Source organism: Mugil cephalus, chromosome 1, assembly GCF_022458985.1.
Source record: "Mugil cephalus isolate CIBA_MC_2020 chromosome 1, CIBA_Mcephalus_1.1, whole genome shotgun sequence".
Classification (NCBI taxonomy): domain Eukaryota; kingdom Metazoa; phylum Chordata; class Actinopteri; order Mugiliformes; family Mugilidae; genus Mugil; species Mugil cephalus.
The window spans coordinates 52,605,458-52,628,187 of record NC_061770.1 but is presented as its reverse complement, the minus strand read 5'-3'; the positions used below and the strand labels follow the sequence as shown (position 1 = coordinate 52,628,187).

Below are 22,730 nucleotides of genomic sequence, written 5' to 3'. Positions count from 1 at the left end.
GTTCTTCCTACAAACTCCTCATCTGATGTTTACCACATGTGGAGCAAACATGCTCAGAAAGGATTGATTTATTTCAACCAGAAAGAAAGCAGCAATTGGTAAAGGTTTGCATCAGCCAGAACAGAGAAACTATGAAGGCCAACCTAGTCAGTACAAATATAGTCAGATTTACAAACTTACAGAACAACTGCCACAAATACCTTAATGCTGGTAATATGACCAACCTATGAGCTGAATGATCAAATCATTGATTACTTGAAAGCCTGCAGCCTCACTAAGGACATGTGGTGTATTGGACAGGTGCTCATTGTTAATAGTACTAGAACGTCAACATATCCTGGAGGACCCATAAAGGTCAATAACCTTGTCAAGTCTGCACGCTTGACCTTAAGCGGACTACCCGAACTGTCAATTATCCATCAACTTTCATTTATTAATCCAAGATTCCAGCAGAAACAGGCTAAGTACTATATTCCTTTATTGTCACGAATCCTAGGTCAGTTGAGATATTCTGGGTCAAATGTACATAATATAAATATTTATATAAATATAAATAATATATAAATATTTAATCCCCGTACTTCCTGTTTACATTTACACTTTAATTTTTTTACTCTTACAGTCATGTTTACATCCTCCATGGACAATTTGAAAAGTCAAAACATTTTATGCTATAGTTTTTTGTATATAGTGTGGATAGTTACATTTTTCATTTCTTTAAAGTGTTTTGTACTTTGACGTCACACTGCTCGCATGTGTCTTGTACCCCGAGGACAAATAAAGTTTTCTGAAACTGACTGTGCCTGCTAAATCTAAGGCCAAGAGCCCAGGAGGTTTGAGGCTTGATTTTCTACATGTTGAACTTTTAACAGCAGCACACACAAGGCAGCACTGACTCAATCAAAGACATTCAGCTTATCAATAACTCCCCCTCAGGAGCCTCAGCCCCGCGTCTGTCAGCCACAACATTAAAACCACTGAAAGGAGAAGTAAATAATATTGACCATCCAGTGACAATTCAATGTTCTGCTGGGAAACCTTTGCACCTGGCATTTGTGTGGATGTTACTTAGACATGTATCACACACCTAGACTATACCAGGCAACCCAACCCCATAGCAATGACACTCCTTGATGGCAGCAGACATCCCCAGCAAGATGCAGTCTGGCACAGGTACACACACAAAAATGGTTTAGGAACAACTAAAAAAACATGAAAAGCAGCACGAGATGTTGACCTGGCCTCCAACTTCACTGGATCCAAAACTGATCAAGTACAGGTATCTGTGGGATGATCAACAGAGAAGTCTCACCTCCCAAAAGCCCCCACTAATAACATGCTGTTGCCAGACACCACAGGAGGATGCGTCAGAACTGTTTTGAAGGCATGAGGGAGACCTACACAATATTCAGCAGGTGGTCATAATGTTACACCTGATCTGTGTAGTCCTGCCATTCAATTTGTTCTTTGTTTCTCTTTTTACTTGGATGTTTTTGTATTTGTTTTGTATTTTACCTGCCTACCATGCAGCACTTCCATTTCAGATTTTGTAAGTTTACATGCCTGCCTTGTGCCCTGCATTTGGGTCCTAACTCGTTACACAACATAACACAAAAACCTATTGGGATTTTTTAGTTTTTCTTCTCTGTGATCTTTTAAAATACAAATGTCACAAGTACTTTGGCTGAAAAGTCACTCAGTACATTCCTAAGCCAGGAAGACCAACAACGCTAGGGTTTGATACACTGAAATGAATCGAAAACAAGAGCTAAAAGAGGCTGAAAGGTCAAGCTAAAATAAGTAGTCCCAGAATATTTCATGAGAAATGACTTTTATAAGAAATGTATTATTGCTCTTAATCAACAAAATATTGTTTCATGCAGCTTTAAAAGATCAAAGAGTAATATGAGTGTCTGTGCCAACAGAACATGGGATGTATGGATAAGCTGTATGTATATCTGTACATACACTTACTAGCCACTTCATTAAGTACAATCGTGAGTGTATTATATACCATCTAAAAGAATTTTTCTGAATGATGCACCTGTTAGTACCTGTTAGGATGTGCCAGGTTTGTCTTTTACCATGTGTTTTTGCTGGTGTTTTCCTGCCTTTCATGTTCTGTGTCTGTTTTTGTCTGTCTCCCCTGTCTGTTCAGGCTGGACATAGTTGATCTAATTCTCCAACCATTCCCCTACTGCTCCTCACCTGACCTACTCTCACACCTGCATCTCATCATCTTATCAAGCTCCTGCAGTATTTAACTCCTGTTCACCCTCCCATATGCTGCCAATTTGTCATTGTACCTTTCATAACTGAAAGGTACATGGTAACTGTTTTGTACTGGCGCCACCTAATTGTATTGTTGAACTACGTTGGATGAATGTTTTTTCTTTTATAAATTAATTGCAGAACTAAAACTCTGTCAGGGGGTGGAGCCAGAGAGAAATTTGAGGTTCCCTGAAGAAAACCTGCTAATGACAAGATTAGGTTCACAGACTCGGTTACCATGGTAACCAACTAATTAAATAACCTCTCTGTTTGAAACAGGCTTCAGTTAGCCTGCTCTCTCTGGGTTTCTTTCTGAAACGGAGAAGCCAGAGTTTTCAGGGTTAACAGAGTCAGAATTTTCAACAAAACCAGCTTTCTGAAACGGGCCCCTGGCACGTGCAAGCTCAACAGAAATCATATCATGTTGGCACATCCACATTTACACATTTGCCCATCTCTATTGTTGTCGGGATGTGAAACAACACGGAATTGATTGTTAAATACTAAAAAAAAGTGTCACCATGAAGTACTGTGTCCCCGCAGCCAGCCAGCCAGCTAATAAGTGCTGGATACCCAGCATCATTACAGCTTTTCTGCTCTGGACGTGACATTATCATTACAGGATGCTGAGTGGGTAATCAGGTCTCCATGGATACCCTGTGACATTTTGGAATGTTGTTTTATGAGGCAGCTGAGACAGCTGGTAGTGAGGTTATGTCGTCTACTGATTTTTTTATTTAAAATAAATAAAAAAATAGGACAAAAACAGATAAAATTAATAAAGAAATATGGAGGGAGAGGCGACGTCATCCTGCTGAGGACTGACAAAGGGCAAAACATTTGGCCACGAGCTACCCATCACACAGGCTGATCTGTGTGTTTACATGTGTGCGTTGCAGGTATCTGTGTTTTCCTTTTTTTTTCTTTTTTTTCTGTTTTACTTCAGAACAACATTTGATCAAACATGCATAATTTCTCTACTTTACCTCTGACAATCATATATTAACCAGAGTAAAGTTCAACAGCCTCTGCTCATGCCAACCTTTTGAAGTCACTGACTTCAAGAAAAAATTAAATAAAATTATTATGAAATTCTGGTGAAATTCCCCTTTGTAATAGATTTCCCAGTCAGACAGAGAGCAATCGTCTCTTCACTTTTCCTCGCTTACTAACTTTAAATCTTCCTTGTTACTTCCTTTGGTCTTTCTGTCCTCCCTTTATCTCCATCTTCTAGAAAACACCCAGCATTCCTTCCTCTCTATCTCCCTCTCTCCCTACTTCCATCCATCCATCCATCCATTCAACTTTCCATCCATTCATTATCTGTCCACCTCACAATAAATCACCACACATGTAATTCACCAGGCACGTATTAAGGAAGAGCTGAATGAGAAGCTAGGATATCATAGGCAACTCAAAGAGAAGCAAAGAGAGTCTTTAGTAACCAGAATAGTCATTATTATTATTATTATTATTACTACTACCATTATATGTCTCTTATTATTATTACTAGTATAACTGTTCTTAGCATAAAATAAAGTTCCTTGGCCCTTTTTGATGCAAAGAGAGAGGACGCAGGCCACTGACAACAGCAAAGAGTTGGCTCCATTTCATCCATTTGGTCGACTTTAAATCCATCACTCCGGGCTTAAAGGGAAGGATATTCCACTTGCAATTTAAATTTTGAATTTGTCCCATTAAAAGCTGCAGTTCCACTCGAATTCAGAGCAGGGTTTAATTCCATTGTTGTTCCAATTCAAAGTCTGTTTAAAGAAAATAGTCAGAGTAATTCCAGTAATCGAGCGTGTTTGACTCTTCCAGAGAAAAGAAAAAAACACTGAACTCTCTGGTGGCATTCTTGTCATGCATCGAGAATGACAGACATTTAATAAAGACAGTTTGGCATCACTCTGTCTGGACCTGACTATGCACATGATGGAATGTGGCAGAAAATAAATAATAAAAAGCAATCTGCAGATTCATAATAATTGCCCCGCAGACAATGTTATGAAACTTCTGAGGTGATTCTAGTGGTACCTGTCTCCTCAATAATAACTACAGTTTCTACTGTAATTTAACGGGTCTGGAGCCACAATCTGAAGTTCAAAGTGTGTTTTTTTTTTTTTTATTACAGTAACATATCATTTTCTTTTCCTGTATTTCACCAGGTTAGTCTGAAAATTGCCTACAGTGAAACCTTTTACATTTTGGCAGATTATAAGTGTGCTAAAGCTTGGCTTATGTTGTGTTTTATACTCTGTGAAGCCTATGCTGTGGAAGGATATACTGGTGAAAGAATTTAAACCTGTGTGCTGGTGTTTTGGCATTGTTGTTGCACCACTTTAGACCACTGTAGAAATGCCAGGCAGCTAAAACAAGGAAGCATTATTATTTTTCGATGTCCGCTGAGGTGAATGAACAATGAAAAGCATTTCAGATCAGCCACAGCCGTTGCGGTCTGCGTTGCTGTGACATGTAGTTATACTTCTGGGGCTGCACATCAGGTTACAGCACAGGCTATAGTGTAGCTTTATGCTGCCTCTTGTAAGTATTCACTACCTCCAAAGAATAAATTTTCATTAAGGCTGTTTTCAGAAATGACATGGTTTTTATGCATGCAATTTATGCATTGTAATTTAGTTGCATAGTGATATAGACTTTGTTTCTGTTATGTATTTATATTTTCTTCATTTAGTTACCCAGCCATTATCTTGCTACCAATCTCTATGCATTGTGTAATTTCAGATAAATTAAGTCTAAATAAGTCTTAAACTAAAGCTGGGTCGGTTGTGGGTTAGCTAGCCCCTGAACATTCCCAGAAAACTAGATGTCAAACTGTCTTCATGAACATCTGCCACTCAGGATTCCCTTATCTTCACTGACGTTACCACAACAACTATTGAACTTTCAGAACCCACTCTTGCAAGATTCTGTTGGATCCCCAATGTTCTCTCCGCCTCAGCATGTTTTAAGCAATTTTGCAAAAAAAACAAACCCCAAAATGAACAAAAACAGTTTGATAGTCCTTCTCTCCTATAGCTGTGTGGTGACGGAGTCCTCTATAACCTCGCAGCTGTCCTCTATGACATCTTCACAGGGTCCCACCCACCCACCCATCATCATCACTCCTCCTAATCCTCTTTCCCCTCCTCTGACTGCTTCGCCCTCACTCATTCCTCCCACACCTCCACCCTGGAAAACATCCTCGCTGGAGTCCAGGAGGCGTGAGCTAGACTCTGACATATTGGAAGCACAATGCAGAGATTGGCAGGGACATGGAGGAGGGAGGGGCAATGTTAGGAGTGTGTCCCGCCCATTAGTTCTCCGAGGAGAGAACGACGGGGTAGGGATGCCGACTGAGCGGCCCACCTCGTTCAGGTAAGTCTCGCTTCTGGTCACACCACTGAGTCCGAAGTCAGAGCGGCTATGGCTCCCCAGAGGGCGAAGCAACCCATCTGAGATGGTGTAGGAGGGTGGAGATTGGAGAGGAAGAGGCAGGGGGGGGGCTTTGCGTTTGGAGCGGGAGAACAGGTAAGAGAGGCGCTTGAATGAGTCCGCCTTTGTCTTGGGAGCTGAGAGCCGCTGCAGGCAGTTCCTTGTGCGAACAAATGATGAGGAGAATGATGACGATGGTGAGGGGATAACGGTGGTGGAGGATGGAGGGATGACAGTTGTCTTCAGCCCGTTGCTCTTTGGTTTCCCCTCCTCCTCCTCCTCCCCTTCCCCCCACCCAATACCTTCCTCCAGCTCCTCCCCCTCCCCCTCTTGCTCTCTTTCTAACTGGGTCATCCCAGAAATGGAGCGCACCAGTGCAGACACACCAAGTGTTGGCGTTGGTCTTGCGTCGTCCTCTGCAGGAGTCAGGAAACTGACGCTCTTTGATCTCTGGGTTCCACTGCCATCAACTGATTCACTGTCGTCCTCAGAGGCCATGGCACCATCGTCTCTTGTCGTCTCACTGGATGAGGAGTAGTGGCGTCGGGGAGGACGCCGGTTGCCGAGAAGATCGAGGACCTCATAGCGGAAACTGGAGATATCCTGCTTCAATTCCTGAAGAGAGAGAGAGAAACTATAATGAGTTCAGACACAAACCACCATCAAAGCACTACCAGGTCTTAACCTCACAATGCCTTTGTCTTTGCACTAGCCAACAATAAGATGGTACAAACCTTATAAATTTGCATCAAGGTAAATAAGCTCTTCATATCAGCAAGTGGCAGTAATCTGTATTCATTACTCAAAAGGGGAAAGAGGAAACTGTATCATAAATTAGGAGGCTTGGAAGCTTGGAAGAGCTATGGAGCAGTTTCCCAATTTTTCCTTTTGTGGTTCATGAACCACCGTGCCATTGACTGTCCCAACAGATTTGAAAAGCAGTCTGAGATATATTTTTAGTAGGCTCCCAAAAGCCAAAGACATGACAATGGTAAATGGTCTTGCTTTTATATAGCCCTTTTCTACCTACTCAAAGGTACTCAAATTGCTTTTACAGTCAGAGACACATCCACCGATTCGCTCACAAAAACACACACACATTCACACACCAGTGACGCTTCAGTATATGGCACACTCTGGGGATTGAACCGCTAAACCTTTCGTTTGTGGACAACCCACTCTACCTACCTACTGAGCCACAGCTGCCAGTCCCCCCAGTAAAGTAAACACATTGCAGCAGAAATGGAATCCAGGCACCAAAACCTGGTGTTGTGGTGTTAGGTAATCATACCTTAAGTTATGTTCTGTAGGGCAGTCAGATAAGTTTATCGAAGTGGTTGTTTTGACAAAGTTATGGTAACTATTTCAGTCACAACAATAACACTACACTACAGTATTGTATGGCTAACCTTACTTCTCAGTAAAGCTCTTAGCATAAGCATCTTTTATCTAGCTATATTTATTTCAATTCAACTTAATTCGCCAGTAACAATACAAACTGTCTCATGACGCAAAAACCAGCCTTAAGTCTCAAGAGCAAGCCTGAGGGCGACAGTGACTAAGGAAAAACTCCCTTTTAACAGGAAGAAGCCTTGAGCAGAACCCAGCTCATATGGAGGGACCCATCTGCCGAAGGCCAGCCGGATAGAAACAGAGAAGATAGAGAGAAAAGAAGAGCAGGAGAAACAAGATAAACAAAGTTCTGTCATAGATACATACATCAAGCTGAAGGAAAGTATGAATGTAGAATCTAGTAATACAACATATAGCTGATGATTGATCTTATGTGACAGTTTGAGAGTATAAGAGGATTCATGGGGAGGTTGGTGAATTGTTTATCCAGGTAGGAGTGGATAACTGGAGGAGGCCATGAAGACTGGGGCAGATGTAATTTATGGGGCTCCACAGGTCTGATACACAGCACTCCAGGCCATGAAGACTGGGCTGGTTGATAAGGCCACGACAGCAGATGTAGCTTAGAACTTCACAGGTCAGATATTCAGCACTCCAGACCAGAGACCCTCACAAGAAGATGGAGGAGGAGGGGAGGGGAGAGAGGGAGCAGATAGACAACAGGTCCCAAGAAAAACTGACCCAGAGGATCCGGTCATAGTATTTACTTGAGAGACACTGTAAAACTGGACAAATAAAATTTACAAATTAGTTTTATATGCCGAAAATACCATTATGCAAGCGTTGCAACCCGTTCTCATTCCCAATAGAAGGCGTAATATACCGACGATTTGTCACGCCCTTAGACGTCTGATACTGACGTAAAAGGTACCCTTCCACGTCTGTATAAGATGCTCTGGGTTCTTAATCAACTTCGATGTAAATCCGCTCGCGGCGATAAGAGACGCTTAGAGCAGAGGCTGCAGCCCTCCATTCACTACATTAATAAACCGTTCGCGGCATAATATGACGCTGCGAGCTTAATTCTGATTGGAGAACCGAGGACAATGTGCCCGGAAGTGTTTTTCTCACTATTTTAAGCATTTCTTTTAATGAGATCGTCAACGTTTCTCAACACAAACACATCCGAGTATCACTGCTAATTCAACAATAAAGTGTACATAATGCTTTGTTAGGGTTATTATTTTCATTTCACACATAAAAAACATTTATAGATTATTCACCACTCTCGTCAGTTTTGGACGCTCTGAACTTCAACCAATCAGACACAACCAGTGTACGCAAAGGTTGATGGGAGAACGGGGAGACCTTCTTAGAAGAAGAAGAAATTGATTGATTGCAATGCAGGTATGTAAAAAATATATGACTACTTTGAGAAAGTGATATATGTTTTAGAAAGTAAGGTAAGAATGATTCACTAAAGTTTTGCATTTTTTTTCCACAGAGGGGTCTGATTTTGGAAGCAGTTTAAGACCTTTAAAAATGACTACTATGTCCTTCATCATGCTTGCTAAATAGAGTATTGTAACAACTACACGCGGCTACTGCAGCATTAGCTATTTAATCATCCAATGATGGATTAAATCTATTACAAACATTAAAGCAGTTGTATTTTGCAAAATAGCCAAATAGCCCCACCATTGTTATTATCAATGTTGTTATGTCATGTGGATTGCTTTCGTTATGTGTTCATTTGTCTCACTGAGTTCTTTCAAAATGTCTTTACTCTTTAGTTTGAAAAATTAGTGATTCAGAGGACCTTGAGTTGGAGGAAGAGCTTCAGGGTGCCAACGAACTTCTTCAGGATATGGAGGTAACATTATTATTTTTAAAAGTGATGTAGGGGAAACAGTTGTTACAGAGGGGACACTCTTGTTTAATTTATTGTGGGGAGTCAAAGTTGTATTATTTAGATTTATATATATATGTATGTGTGTGTGTGTACATACAATTTCTGTGAAATTAACTTAAGATGTTTGATAATCTTTGCTTTAATCATGGACTGTATTTTAAGTGTTGCAGTTTTTTCTTGTTAATTGTGTAGAATGAGACACAGGGTGAACCTCAGCCAAGACCAGTATGCTGGAAAAAAATGTGACAGACTGGAGATGTTATTCCTCAAAGGCCGTCATCTAGTCGAAGTACTAGTGGCTTGGCACATGGTCAGTATTCATGCTCACAACTTTTATTCACCAAAGATTTTCAGTAAGTAAATATTCAATCTCTTTTCTTCAGAGTCAACTGATCAACATCAATGTCCAGGTGAAGGACCTAGTTGTGATGTTGCCAGTGTCAACCCAACAAAAGGTACTTTACCTACTTTGTTGATTTGTTGATTTCATTTTTTAAGTTGACATTTATAGTTGTTGTTATAGTTGAGTTAGGCAGAAATGTGTATGTTGTTGTGCAGTCCTAAGCCATGCCACCTACAGTATTTAGTTCACTTTGTGGCAGGGTTTCTTTATTTCTTTATTTTTTCTGTTAGTGCTTCATCAGGAGCTCCTTCAGTTGTTGGAGGAAGGAGAAGAGGATGCAGCAGTGACTTGTGAGACGTCGTCTGAGTTGGCTACCACTGATTGGGAGATCAGAAACACGGAGTCCTGCTAAAGTGGAAAGATGCCAGGTCTTCTCTTATTGATAATATGTTGGCTACACACAGGAGTCACACTATTTTGATAGCGTGACTAATCTTTGGAATGAGCCACTTATGTACATGTCACTACATCAAATGCTTTCCAAAACATACATTTGATATATAACAATAAGTGAGTCTTGATTGTAGTCTTTCCAGTCACTACTGTACCAACTATAGGAAGTAGTTTGCCATAGCATTTACATCAGGTATGTATAAAAATGGCCGTAAGAAGAACCACAACGTGGCATCCATCAGGGATGAAGCCATTGTCATGGTTTGTACAGATTTCTATATGACATTAAACTGCTAAACTGGAAATATTTGAAGGTTCTGTGGTACACATGAAAAATCAAAGTGATCCTCATATATCTCTGTGTGCATAACGAAAATGCCAACCTCACTACAACAGTGTGAAGTTCACAGTATAACATAAAATGTACACTGTAACTATATTTTATAACCAACTATAAATGCATGCACAGGCTGTTCAGTGATAGAATCACAAAGTTTTGTCTATATTTTGGATATATAATCAGAAACTGTCATTTTTGATGCTCTAGTTTGTAGTTATCTACCATTGTTTGTATGGCTGCATATTTTGGTTGTACATCTGTTTGATCAAATAAAATAACTGTGAGCAAGGAAAGTGTGTGACCTTCATTGCCTTCATGCTGACCCTGAGCCAGTGGCTAAGAGACATTTTTTCTTTCTGCTGTGATCTCAGTCAAGACAAAAATGCCACCCGATTTGACTGTTGTCATGCCATTGGAAGGGTGTAATCCTGATGGATTTACCCCTTATATTCTTGATCATCAAAGATAATCCTTTGAGACGGGGGGAGGGGTTAAAGAGTTTTTGTAAATGGCAAAATATGACCTGTGAAACATGAATTGGTTTATGGGGCAAATTAGCTGTGAAATGGTCTTAATTTATAAGTATGACTATGTAGAAGACAAAAATTAATATCTTGAATTTGTTGACTAAATATCCCCTAAAATATGTTTGACTGATTTCATCGAGCTTGGCCCAGAAGGAGGTCTTTGGATGTACACCTGAGACAGCCATGGCTGAGAACCAGATGAAAATTAAACTTTGTCATAGAACAACAGTGATGACATTGTTTGAAAGGTCTTGACCTGGGGAGCAACATATGTCAGTATGAGAGTTGTGGGCGGGTCCTGCTCCTCAGGTGTGCCCTTGAACCTTGTACGTGGGACACATTTGAAGGCTTACTGTTCAACAACAAAACATGCTACAGTCATAGGGTCAACGGTTTTGGAAAATTATTGACCTATACTATAATACCTGAGGGCAAACTAACAGGTGGTGCTATTGACTAGAGTTGAAATCTTGAAAAAACCTGATTGACAATGACAAAGATGAAATCTGATCAAACAGTTGTGCTCCACAGGCCCTAAAGCCCATGCAAAGTTTGCTAAGATCACAGTCACAAATTTATATAATAGAGAGAATACATCAGAACTACAAAATGTATGGCGCAGCAAGCTGTTGTGTATTGTGACTCGAGAAAAAAAATGTAGTTCCTGAATTGTTCTTCAGGGTTAGGATGATGGTAGGGTTCAGAAAACATATATCCACTCATTTTCAAACAGAAAGTTATATTCCCAACCTATCTGTTTATATCTTGAGTAGAGATTAATAGTAACTACAAGATTAATAGTATTATTAGTGCTATTTTTGGCGTGTTTTTACTGTTTTTACATGGCACCTTTATCCCGCCGAAAGAGGGTGTGTTCAATGACATACCGTGTTCAGCAACGTTTCAAAACGGATCTTGAGGCAAAAGGTACCCTTCCATGTCTGTATGAGACGCTCTGTGTACTCAGTTTACTTCAATGTAAATCGCGGCATTAATGACGTTTAGAGCAGAGGCTGCAGCCCTCCATTCACTACAATAATAACCCGTTCGCGGCAATATATGACGCTGCGATCTTTAATCTGATTGGAGAATCAAGGACACTGTGCCTGGAAGTGTTTTTCTCACTATTTTAAACATTTCTTTTAATGAGATTGTCAACTTTTCTTAACAAACACATCCGAGTATCACTGCTAATTCAACAATAAAGTAGCTTCATGTTGTGGCCATCACTTTTAACTTTTCCTCCTTCGATTCTGAGAAGTAAACTTTTATTCGGATGTTTTCGATAGCAAAAAAAAGCCTAAACTACCCTACCTTTTTACGTCCCTAGACGTCTGATACCGACGCAAAAGGCAACCTTCCACGTCTGTATGAGACGCTTACCCAGCGTTTGTTTTCTGTAACACTCCCCCAAGTTCTTCGTGAGCTAACAGTGCATGGGCCAAACACATCACCAACATTAGTGAAGGGAGGACCTGGACTGACCTGTTCTTCTGGTAAACTTGATATTTTTTGTATTTCTGTTCTTCCTCTCAACTTTTTACACACTACACACTTGTATATGACACCTGAGAAGTAGTTGTGATGCTTTCGGGGAACAATGATAGGCTGTCTCTCTTCCCAGGGTCCATCAGAAAAGGGCGTGCATCCTCCTACTCTCAGCACACCAGCTACATCAACGGGCTCAGTTTTCTGAGAGAGCTTGATTTTGGGACCACAACACCTTTCGTTGGGTTCTTATTTTCCTCTGGAAAGGCATCCCTTTGAGCAGCTTTAATAATAACTGTCTTTGCTTGTGTCAGCTCAGCTGTCTTGGTGTTTGTGTTTTTGTGTGTGTTTTAGTGAAGGACCTGACTCTGTGTGTGGGCTTGGCCGTGGCCTGGCATAGGGTTTTCCATCTGGAAAAATGCTCAAATCTATGTGAACTAAGCTCACCTTCAGCAGTTTTACTTGTAAATGCTGCAATCTGTGGGCACACATCTGTGTCAGAATCAGGGTATATGAGAACAAAAGGTTCTGGCTGTGGGCAGGTCTCTGTGGCCAAGAAGACTGGACCTTTTAGGTCCCATGGGAGCGTCCCATTCATTCCCATTTGCCTTTTCGTCAGTGGGGAATGAGGCTAGACCATCGTCTACATAGAAATTTCTCATGTTATTTTTCTCCATGCAGAGCTGCCTTCCTCAAGCTATAGATGCCCACTGCAGGAGAGGGCAAGTTGCCAAACACATGCACTTTCATAGGATATTCGATGATCTTCTTGGTTTGATCATTATCCTTAAACCATAGAAACCTTAAGAAGTCACGATGGTCTTCTTGGACATTGAAACAGAAGAACATCTGTTGAATATCTGCTGTTACAGCTACCTGCTCTTTGCGGAAGCACATCAGGACACCCACCAGAGTGTTGTTCATGTTAGGTCCATGTAGAAGAACATCAGTGAGAGCAAGGCCTTCATGCTTGGCACTGGAGTCAAACGGTACACGGATCTTGTCCCTTTTCTGTTGGTGATAAACACCGAATATTGGCAGATACCAACGCTCTTGTTGAGCAGGCAACTCTGGGCTGGCTCGCAATTGTTGGGACGGTTACACATTATTATTTCCATGTTCGGCTTGGAAATATATGCCTGTGAGTAGTTTGTGTGTATTGTTTATAATACTGATAATACTGTGTGTTATTTTGATTATTATATGTATTATTTGGATTACCACCGATTGCAGCAAATGTTAACATTAGCACATGCATTCCTTTTCCCATTAATATATTTGTATAACGGTATTTTCAGTATATAAAACTAATATGTAAATTTTGTTTTTACAGTTTTACAGTGTTTCTCAAATAAATATTCTAAGTGGATCCTCTGAGTCAGAGTTTTTCTTGGGATCTGTTGTCTATCTGTCCAGCTGTGGTAGCGGGGGCAGAATAGTAAAAAAGCAACCCAGTATTAACCACCAGCCTCTCCAGCCCAATCCAGTGTATTCCCCTTTTAACAACTATCTAGTTAGTCCAACAGCTGCTAATACTGGCATCACAAAATACCTGATGCAGCGAGAGATGGTAAACTCAGGTTTTCTGAACTTGATGAAAACACTTTCCTTAAAAAAGTGAACGATTTTACCAAAATCATAGCCAAAGACAATCACAAACTGAGAGTGTTAGGAGACACCCTCATAGAGGTTGAAGGAGCGAGAGCAAATGGATACCTACCTGGCCTTTCATACATCAATACTTTACACGGAGTCAATGCCACTTAATGCAGAAGCTGCCACATAACTTACAAGAGAGATGGCTTACAGTGGGAACACTGTATCGTCTATATCCTCCATTTGCTGTGAACAAGCCAAAATGCGCAATGATCCCAGAGACTTAATCCAGCTTCATAAAGTTAGTGAACAAAGTAATGGACCACATAATGCTCCATTTGCTCAGAGACTCTTTTTAGGATGGGTGATTGTCAGAGATGTGTGCTTGGGCAGAGCACACAAGCCAGTCAATGTCAGCGTCTTCAGGACCAGTGTGTTGGCAAACGAATGCAGTTCGATTCTCATGCCCTGTACAAGCAACATAGTGGTGAAAGAGAAAATCGTCACTCCTGTTGTACCCCACACTTCTTCGAGTTCCACTGAAACTGCTACTTTCAACCACAATGTAGAAAACATATATAAAGACATTTTTCAAAGAATATCACATGATGAAAAACTTGGCATGTCCATAGAAGATAAGCTGCTCTTTGAGCTTATGAACAAAGAGGCTTATATGGACAACACTAACTGCTGGGTGGCACTATTGCCTTTTAAGCCAAACAGGACACGCCTACCTAGCAACAGACAACAAGCAGCCAACCGTCTCACTTCCCTGTGTTGCATCCTAGAGAAAAATAAACATATGAAACACAACTTTGGGGCAAGAGCATTGGTATCAAAGGTTGCGCCAAACTTTTTTGTTGTCTGTCATTTTAACTGACAGGGTCATAAAAATACCATCATAATCTATTTTTACCGGCCACTTTAATTTTTTAAATGATAATAATGACATGTTCAATAGCATTTCATTTTAATTCATGTTTAATTAATATTCAGTCCAAACAAGCGTAACAAATAATGTAAACAAACAAAAAAATGTAAAGAATATGTAACTTTTTCTATGTAACAAAATATGTAACAAAAACAACTGACTGTGTGGCCCCAGTAGCTACATATGAACAATGAATAATGAAATATGAACAGTTCACCTGTGGCCTAAACAAAAAGTCTCACACCTTCCTCCTGGTCCACATGGACCTGAATCGTGTGCCCGCTTTCGCGTAATCAAATGTTTCAAGTGGGACTGCCGCAGAGACTATTGTCTTGAGGTTTTAGACTTCTCATGGCTATTTTGATGTTGTTCTGGAGACTCTGCTGCCACACTGGAAACTGGCGTTTCAAGCGCCACTTCAGCCAAAGTTTTGATATCAGGGAACATTTCTCCAAGTGAAGTGATCAGAAGTCGGCAAGTCTCTCTGAACGAGGGGTTTCCTGGTCCTGCAAGCACCCGCTTCAGCGGTAGGAAATCCCCCAGCACGCGCTCCTTCTGCACCAGTGGATCAGCTGCACCGGTCTGTGACCACAGCACTCAGATGACGTGTATGAGTATGTCGCTGTTACTTGTCTGTCCATGACCACATAAAACCCTGCCCAAATGATTCATTTGAACTTTGATGGAGTGTAATCAGTTCACAATGGAGAACTTGATAGCATCATTACAACCTGAAACTAAACTGTCACTCTGCACGTGATGTTTCTGCAAGCTGAACTCTACAGAAAGTACCTATTTATTTGCAACATATTGGCCATATTGTTGGTCACCCACCTTAAAGTTCTCCTCTGTCAGGCCCTCATCCGTCTTGGCACTTCGTATCATGGCTGCCACGTACCTCTTCACCAGGTTCCGGATTACCTCCTGTTGGAGACAGTGTTAAATACGTGTTACTTGAATTTCCCTCTCTTTTTTGTGCTTTTTTGTTTTTTAATTGGAGATAGGTTTGGTTTTATTTGTAGAGAACATGAACACTGATCAACTTCTGTTAATTAATCTGATTATTTTGTGTAAATGCAGCATCAGATCACATTGACCTGATCAGATGTAGAAGGCTGGTGTAAACATTTGATAATCTGCTTTCCTAATAATCATGTCAGCTCTGCTGATTTCCCTCTGGTTGGAATAAACCCATTCTTTCTGAGTGCGTTTGCTCCATGTGGGGTAAACACAGACAGAAACATGGAGGGAGCAAAACAACCAGTTGCTCAAGCAAAGGATTGAAAAGATGAATCAAGCTAGAAACTTCTTCCAGTATTTCCAACATTTCCAACACTTCACAGCAGCACAACCTCTTTGTCAATAAAGTAGTAGTAATTGATGTTTTGACGTAAATGCAAATGTCTGATCAGATCATATTTCCTGCTGGACCAGAGCAGCAGAACATAGTGGTTTCCCCCTGAGAAGTGGCTGCTTGCATTCTATGGATGTTAGTGATGTTAGATGTTAGTGCCAGCAGCCAAGCATCATCACAGTTGAACATCTACCTAATGGAGCCAGTGCTCCCTCAAACTGGAGGGCTGCTTGTTTCTTATTCAGGATGACAAAAGTTCCCAAACAGCACGTGTCTATCAGAGAGAGACGTTTCACTTCTGCATGGTCATACTGTAAACGAGAGGATAGAATTTAATAAAACACTACTTTTTGTTCTTTCTCCTAGCTTACTTAAATTTATTTGTGTAGTTTCAGTTCACTTTAATTTATTTTCAAACTTGGTATTCAGTGCACATGTTACTCTTATCTAATTTATAATGATAGTGAAATGAAAGTTTTTATTGTATTCCACAGAATTCAGGGCTATAGATGTTCTACTTTGCATGTTCTGCTTTTATGTCACAAGTGTGTACTCTTTACCACTTTATATCAACTATCCAGGTGAAGATATACAGAGGAACTGAGAGAAGAAAATGCTTTTTACCCTTCTAGGAACCACAGTAAACACAAATATTAACTATTATGCAAACTGCATTAAGTGCCAATGTGCATTTCAATTCTCTTATCTTGCATACTGCATTAATCGTTTCTGTCTTCAGTTAACCAGAAATTACTCATGTGAAGCAGGACTGGGCCAAAGTGGAAAGGCTTTTATTTTCTCTGCACATGTACTGTATACTGAAAACACTGTATAATAAATATAAATAAATAATACCTGCGAGTGGAAATTTCCATACTTCTTCTTAATAGTAGTCATGCGACAGAAAAATCCTCCAGCGTTTGTGAAGTACAAAAGAAACAAAACATTGTTTCTGGCAGCTGTAACTATATTTTGTACGCCCAGTTTTCGGGGGATTTTTGTCAGAATTTGTGCAGCAAATCAACCAAGACCAAACTCTTTTATTATAACACCTTGGCTCTGGCAGCGACTACAAACGTAGGAACGCCAGTACCTTGTGTTTGGCAGTGCTGACTGCCAGTTTGATATCTGTCCATGATTTTTAAAGACTCCTGCAGGAGTCTGTCCTTCACTTAAACGTGTGAGCGGCGTGTGTGTGTGTTTTGGCAGAGGCGGAGAGTGACAGCAGGCCAGGCCTTCCTGTTTGGCAATCACAGGTGTTGACTGTGGGAGGATGCTGTGTGTTAGTGTGTGTTTGAATTACCGCCCACCAAGCACCAAATGCTTGTGAAATTTGTCTTTGGTCTTTAAATCAATGTTGCTGGCCCGCCTCATTGGTTGATTACTTAATGAGACAACAACATGTAAATTCCTCCAATGGCTTAAACTAAACTGAGTACATATGGAATATGTGTTCATGTGTATGCATGTTGTGCATATATGTATGTGTATATGCATATGTACAGTGCATGTATATATTTACATAGAGAAGACAGGAAGCAAATTATCATTAATCAACTATTTAAGGAAAAGTGGTGGGATTTAAAGTTTTTTTTTGTTTTGTTTTTACTTTGACCCACTCATTTTCAAGTATGTTATTTACATTATAAATTATTAGAATATTGATTTTGGTTTTTGTTTATTATTATAAGAGTCTTATTTAATTTTTTCTATATTTGCATTTTCTATTATTTCTTGATGAAAGTTTTTTTTTCTATTAAATGAATAAAAAAACTAAGAAAGAAAATAAACTCATGCAGGAATATATATATATATATATATATATATATATATATATATATATATATATATATATATATATACATATATTATGAAGAACCTAAACAGAAATTTCACTACTTTCTAATAATTTTATTTAAACCAATGAATTCCCCCATTAGAGTTGAAAAGACCAGACTCGCTCTAAAATCGACAGGAATCCAGTCAATAGCTAGAATATGTCTCCAACCTGATCAGACATTGTGACCAGAAATGAACTGTGGAGACAAATTGAGACAAAAATATAACTGATCTGATCACATGAAAACATCAGTCACGAATTTTGATTTAAGGAGGAGAAGAGGAAGGAAGAGAAATAGGAGGAAGAGAACAAAAACAAGGAATATAGACTCTGAAATAGGACCAGGATTGATTGATCAAATGGGTTTAAGTCCTCTTGGAAGCTGAGATCAAGTACTGGGAGATACTGGGAGGGTGAGGGAGACAAAGACAGTGGACAGACAGAATACAGACCTGGTAATGTTGATTCTGGATCAGACTATCAGCATGGCGCTCCTGCAAAGAGATGATGATGATTTCTTGTTAGATACATGCTTTTTTATTTCCCTTCATATTTTGCTCCTTTCAAACATTTCATTTACTGCCCTGTCTTTTAGCACCAAACTAAAACTAAGGCAAAGGTGTGAAAGTGACACTTTCTTCCATAGCCTAGATTCTTCACATTGGAGTGAATGAACTTCACTTAATCATTTTCTCCATCAGGAGAGAACATTTTGAAGAGCGGAATATTGCTCTTCATTTACATTTTAGATGCTTTCATCTGGAATTGCAATCATTGAAGTCAGATTACGGAGTAGAAATGTGAATATCTTTGCTATAAAATGCTCTTCTTAGATCATAAAATGATGGAGCCAATTAAATCAAGTGAACTGAGGGAGTTTGTGTTATTTTTAGAGATTACAGAAAACTTGATTTCGCACTCAGTTATTGTTAGAGTACTAGTATCACAAAGGCACTTCATGAGCTAACTGATCATGTGGTCTTTTTTCTTCAATGGTTAACATTAGTTAACTTCGGTAGCAAAGCAGTATGTTGTCCATGATCAAGTCTAACAAAAATTTGCCCGGAATCTGTGCTTGCTCGCTGCGCTTGCTCTCATTGAATATTATCGAGAGAACAGCCTGGGACACATTGCAGGGCTCTCACAGTGGGAACATGGAAGAGATAGTCGACTGTACTATGGACTATATACTATCATGTACCGATGTTGTTGTTCCAGTGTTATGACCCAGGCTTAGGGGTACCTGGGTCACACACGATAAAGTGCCCTCGCTTCCCACTCCCTAGGAGGACAGCCAAACATACAGTCTAATGGTTTTAATGACGTTTTTTTTGTTTTTTGTTTTTTTTGTTTTTTATCTTCAGAGCGGAACAATGCCAAAATAACAAACAAAAACAGCGAAATGAGGATCCCTATCTTACCTGTTGCCAAAAAATAAAGATGGAAACAAACTATTTACAGCAATGATTAGAGGTCACTATCACTCGGAGCCACAGTTTAAGCTTTAGCTTAATTGAAGAACAAACAACAAGTCCTGGATAACCAGCAACGTCAAGGGCCTTCTGAACCAGAAGAAGAAGGCTTTCAAAAATGGTGATTCATGGGAGCTCAAGTGGGTACATAAGGAACTCAGAGTCCAGCTCAAGCCGGCCAAGGAGCAGTACAGAAGGAAAATAGAACAAAGTATGCAGAACAACAACATGAGAGAGATGTGGGAGGGGATGAAGGCCACATGAAGCAGCTCCAAGACAGCAAACTGCCAGAGATGGGAGAAGATGATGGCGATGCAGGTGGATTCCTCCCTTGTGTCATGGATTGTTGACTATCTGACTGGCAGACCACAGTATGTGCACCTCCAACACTGTGTGTCGGAGTGGTCAGCAACACTGGGGTCCCACAGGGGATTGTCTTCTCTCCCTTTCTCTTCACTCTCTACACCATGGACTTCAACCACTGCACGGAGACCTGTTATCTCCAGGAGTTTTCGGATGATTCAGCAGTGGTTGGATGTATCAGCAAGGGTGACAAGGTGGAGTACAGGGCTGTTGTGGATAACTTTGTCACATGGTGTGAGGAGAATCATCTACAGCTCAATGTGACAAAGACAAAGGAACTGGTGGTGGACCTGAGGATGACCAAGGTGCCAGTCACCCCTGTCTCCATGTGGACATTGCTAAGGATTATAAGTATCTGGGGGTTCAGATTGATAACAGACTGGACTGGGGAAAGAACACAGACGCCCTGTACAGGAAGGAGCACAGTCGTCTCTATTTTCTGAGGCGGTTGAGGTCTTTTAACATCTGCAGGACTATGCTCAGAATGTTCTACGAGTCTGTGGTAGGCAGTGCTATCTTCTATGCTGTTGCGTGCTGTATATTATTGGACTCTGGACCCACCATGTGCAATAACTTTGCGCTGTGCAATACCCTATATCAAACGTTATTATAGAGCAACAACTCGGAACACAATTTCACTTACATGTCGACATTACATTGATGTGTGTATTCTTACTATAATTGTCTGCTTACTCTTACTTATTCTTATTGCCTACATTGCTCTTTGTTCTCAGCACTGGTACACTTTGAGTATGAGCGGAGTAATTTCGCCCTGGGATCAATGAAGTAATTCTGATTGTTATTCTGATTGTCTTAACTCGTCTTTGATTGACATTAGTTGTTTTTTCCAACCTATTAGTTAGCTTCTTTAAATCCGATGCAATCATTAAATATTTTTTGTACCTTAACATATTTACTTTAGTTTCTTGTATGACCTTATTCTAATTTTTGTATTTTGTACTGTTGTGCTGCCACTGTAACACCTTAATTTCCCCACGGGGATAAATAAAGTCCTGTCCTATATCTTAACTCATCTTTTCACATCTTGTCTTATTGTGTCATTACATCACACCACAGTCATAAAGCTAATGGACTGTTATTAAAATGCATTAGACTTCACTGCTGTACCTAATGAACTGGCTACTGTGGATGCACACATAAACACACATGCTGGCTCTTTCCCTTGATCAGATCTCTGCAGTGCTGTGTGGCTCTCTGAACCTATGTGGGTTGGTTGGCTTATGTAACTCAGCTGAAGGGAACATGCCAGCTGCACTGTGTGTCTGTCTCCAGATGACTGGACTGTTAAATGTGTTTATCAGGACGTGTTTATCTGCTGATGTTCCTTCTGTGCTCATGGACGCAGATGATGACGGTCCATGTGGTGCGACTGTACTTCACTTGAAACCACTTCACTTCCTGTCACTCTTCAGTCTAGTGTCTAGTGAACAGGGTCAGGCCTTCTGCTTTGATAACCACAACTTCTTCTGTGTTCTCTGTTCTGTGTTCAGGGCTCCTTACTGCCCCTAAATGGTTGAATTTTGTCCCTAAAATTTGAGAGAGTGCGAGTAAATTTTCCATCTACTCACGCATTTGTGACTGGTAAATTTGCACATTTTTTAAAAAATTATTTATTTATTTGTTTTTGCTGACAAACTTCTGCTCTACACTTCAGCCCAGTAGTTGGCGGCAATGCACCAAGTGAGCTGGTTTGGCAACTGCAATTAACTCCACGGTTTTCACATCTTGTAAACAATGGTGAAGAGGACTTTCATCACTTAAGCCCCTTTCACATCGAGCGCAAAATCCCAGGGCTTCGGCTTGTCTCGACGCGGTGTGAACAGGAAAGCCGCGTCAACCCGGGTTTTTTGCTCTGATGCTGATTCATCTGCCTGTTCATTCTGATGTTGTCACTCCATGGCTTGACAGACTGTATCATTGTAGAAGCTTTAGCTTAAAAACAAGTTTTGATGTACTCCCATAAAGACCGATCTCTGGAGAGATTTTTGTTCCTTTTGTCTTTTTTTTTTTCAAATCAGACAAATCATATGTGTTGTTTGGGAAACTGGACCAATGGAGGAATGCGTGTCGACTGTGTTTATATAATAATAATAATGATAATACATTTTATTTAAAAAGCACTTTTCTAGAAAATAGTACACTAAAAACACAAAAGGCTGAGCTACACATTAAAAGCAATTTTAAACAGGTGTGTTTCTGTCAGGGATTTGAAGGTGGGCAAGTCTGTACAGTCACAGATGTGTGTGGCAGAGAGTTCCAGAGAGAGGGAGCAGCTGCAGAGAAGGTTCTGTCGCCCCAGGTACGGTGCTTGGTCCTGAGAGGTGGAGTAAAGAGGTTTGCTTTAGATGAATGGAGGCTGCGGGATGGTTTGTGGCGATGGAGTAGGTCAGTGAGGTAGGAAGAGGTCTGTTATAGAGGGCTTTGTGTGTAAGGAGGAGGATTTTGAACTGAATATGCTGTGGAGCTGGGAACCGGTGGAGGTTGTGGAGGACTGGAGTGATGTGATCATGGGTGTGGGTGTGGGTGAGCAGACGTGCAGTGGAGTTTTGGATGTACTGTAGTTTATTTAAAGTTTTGGATGGTGTTCCGTAAAGGATACTGTTGCAGTAGTCAAGCCTGGAGGTGATGAAGGTGTGAATGAGGGTTTCAGCAGCAGAGAAGGAGAGAGATGGGCAGAGTTGGGCAATGTTCTTGAGGTGAAAGAAGGTTGTTCTGGTGATTTGGTTTATGTGATGTTCAAAGGAGAGGTTATTGTCAAAGATGACTCCGAGGTTGCGACAGGGATGTACTTCCAGGTACATGTACCCTGCTTCTCACCCAATGACAGCTAGGATAGGCTCAAGCAACCCCCGTGACCCTAGTGAGGAGTAAAGGAGTACAATGAGATGAGATGGCTGCGCGAGTTCACTTGGTTCACGTAAACATAGGAGACCATAATTGTCTATTATGTTTAGGTTATGTCAACCACCGACAGCAGGCAGCAAAATAGTTACACAATAAAACATCAATTTAAAACATCGTAGTTTCTGCA

The 22,730-nt window shown here is 40.5% G+C and overlaps 1 protein-coding gene across 1 annotated transcript in view; it reads right to left on the bottom strand.

Moving 5' to 3' along the window:
- Nucleotides 1-1,318: 1,318 nt before the first annotated feature.
- The window catches only part of trpc5a (transient receptor potential cation channel, subfamily C, member 5a), a 184,152-nt gene continuing 162,740 nt past the window's right edge, over nt 1,319-22,730 (bottom strand). Inside the window, exons 16-18 of the mRNA XM_047608558.1 lie at nt 18,296-18,337; nt 15,484-15,573; nt 1,319-6,321 (exon numbers count right to left, since the gene is read on the bottom strand). Coding sequence (XP_047464514.1) covers nt 5,305-6,321; nt 15,484-15,573; nt 18,296-18,337 — 1,149 coding nt within the window. The 3' untranslated portion in view covers nt 1,319-5,304. The remainder of the gene's footprint in view (nt 6,322-15,483; nt 15,574-18,295; nt 18,338-22,730) is intronic.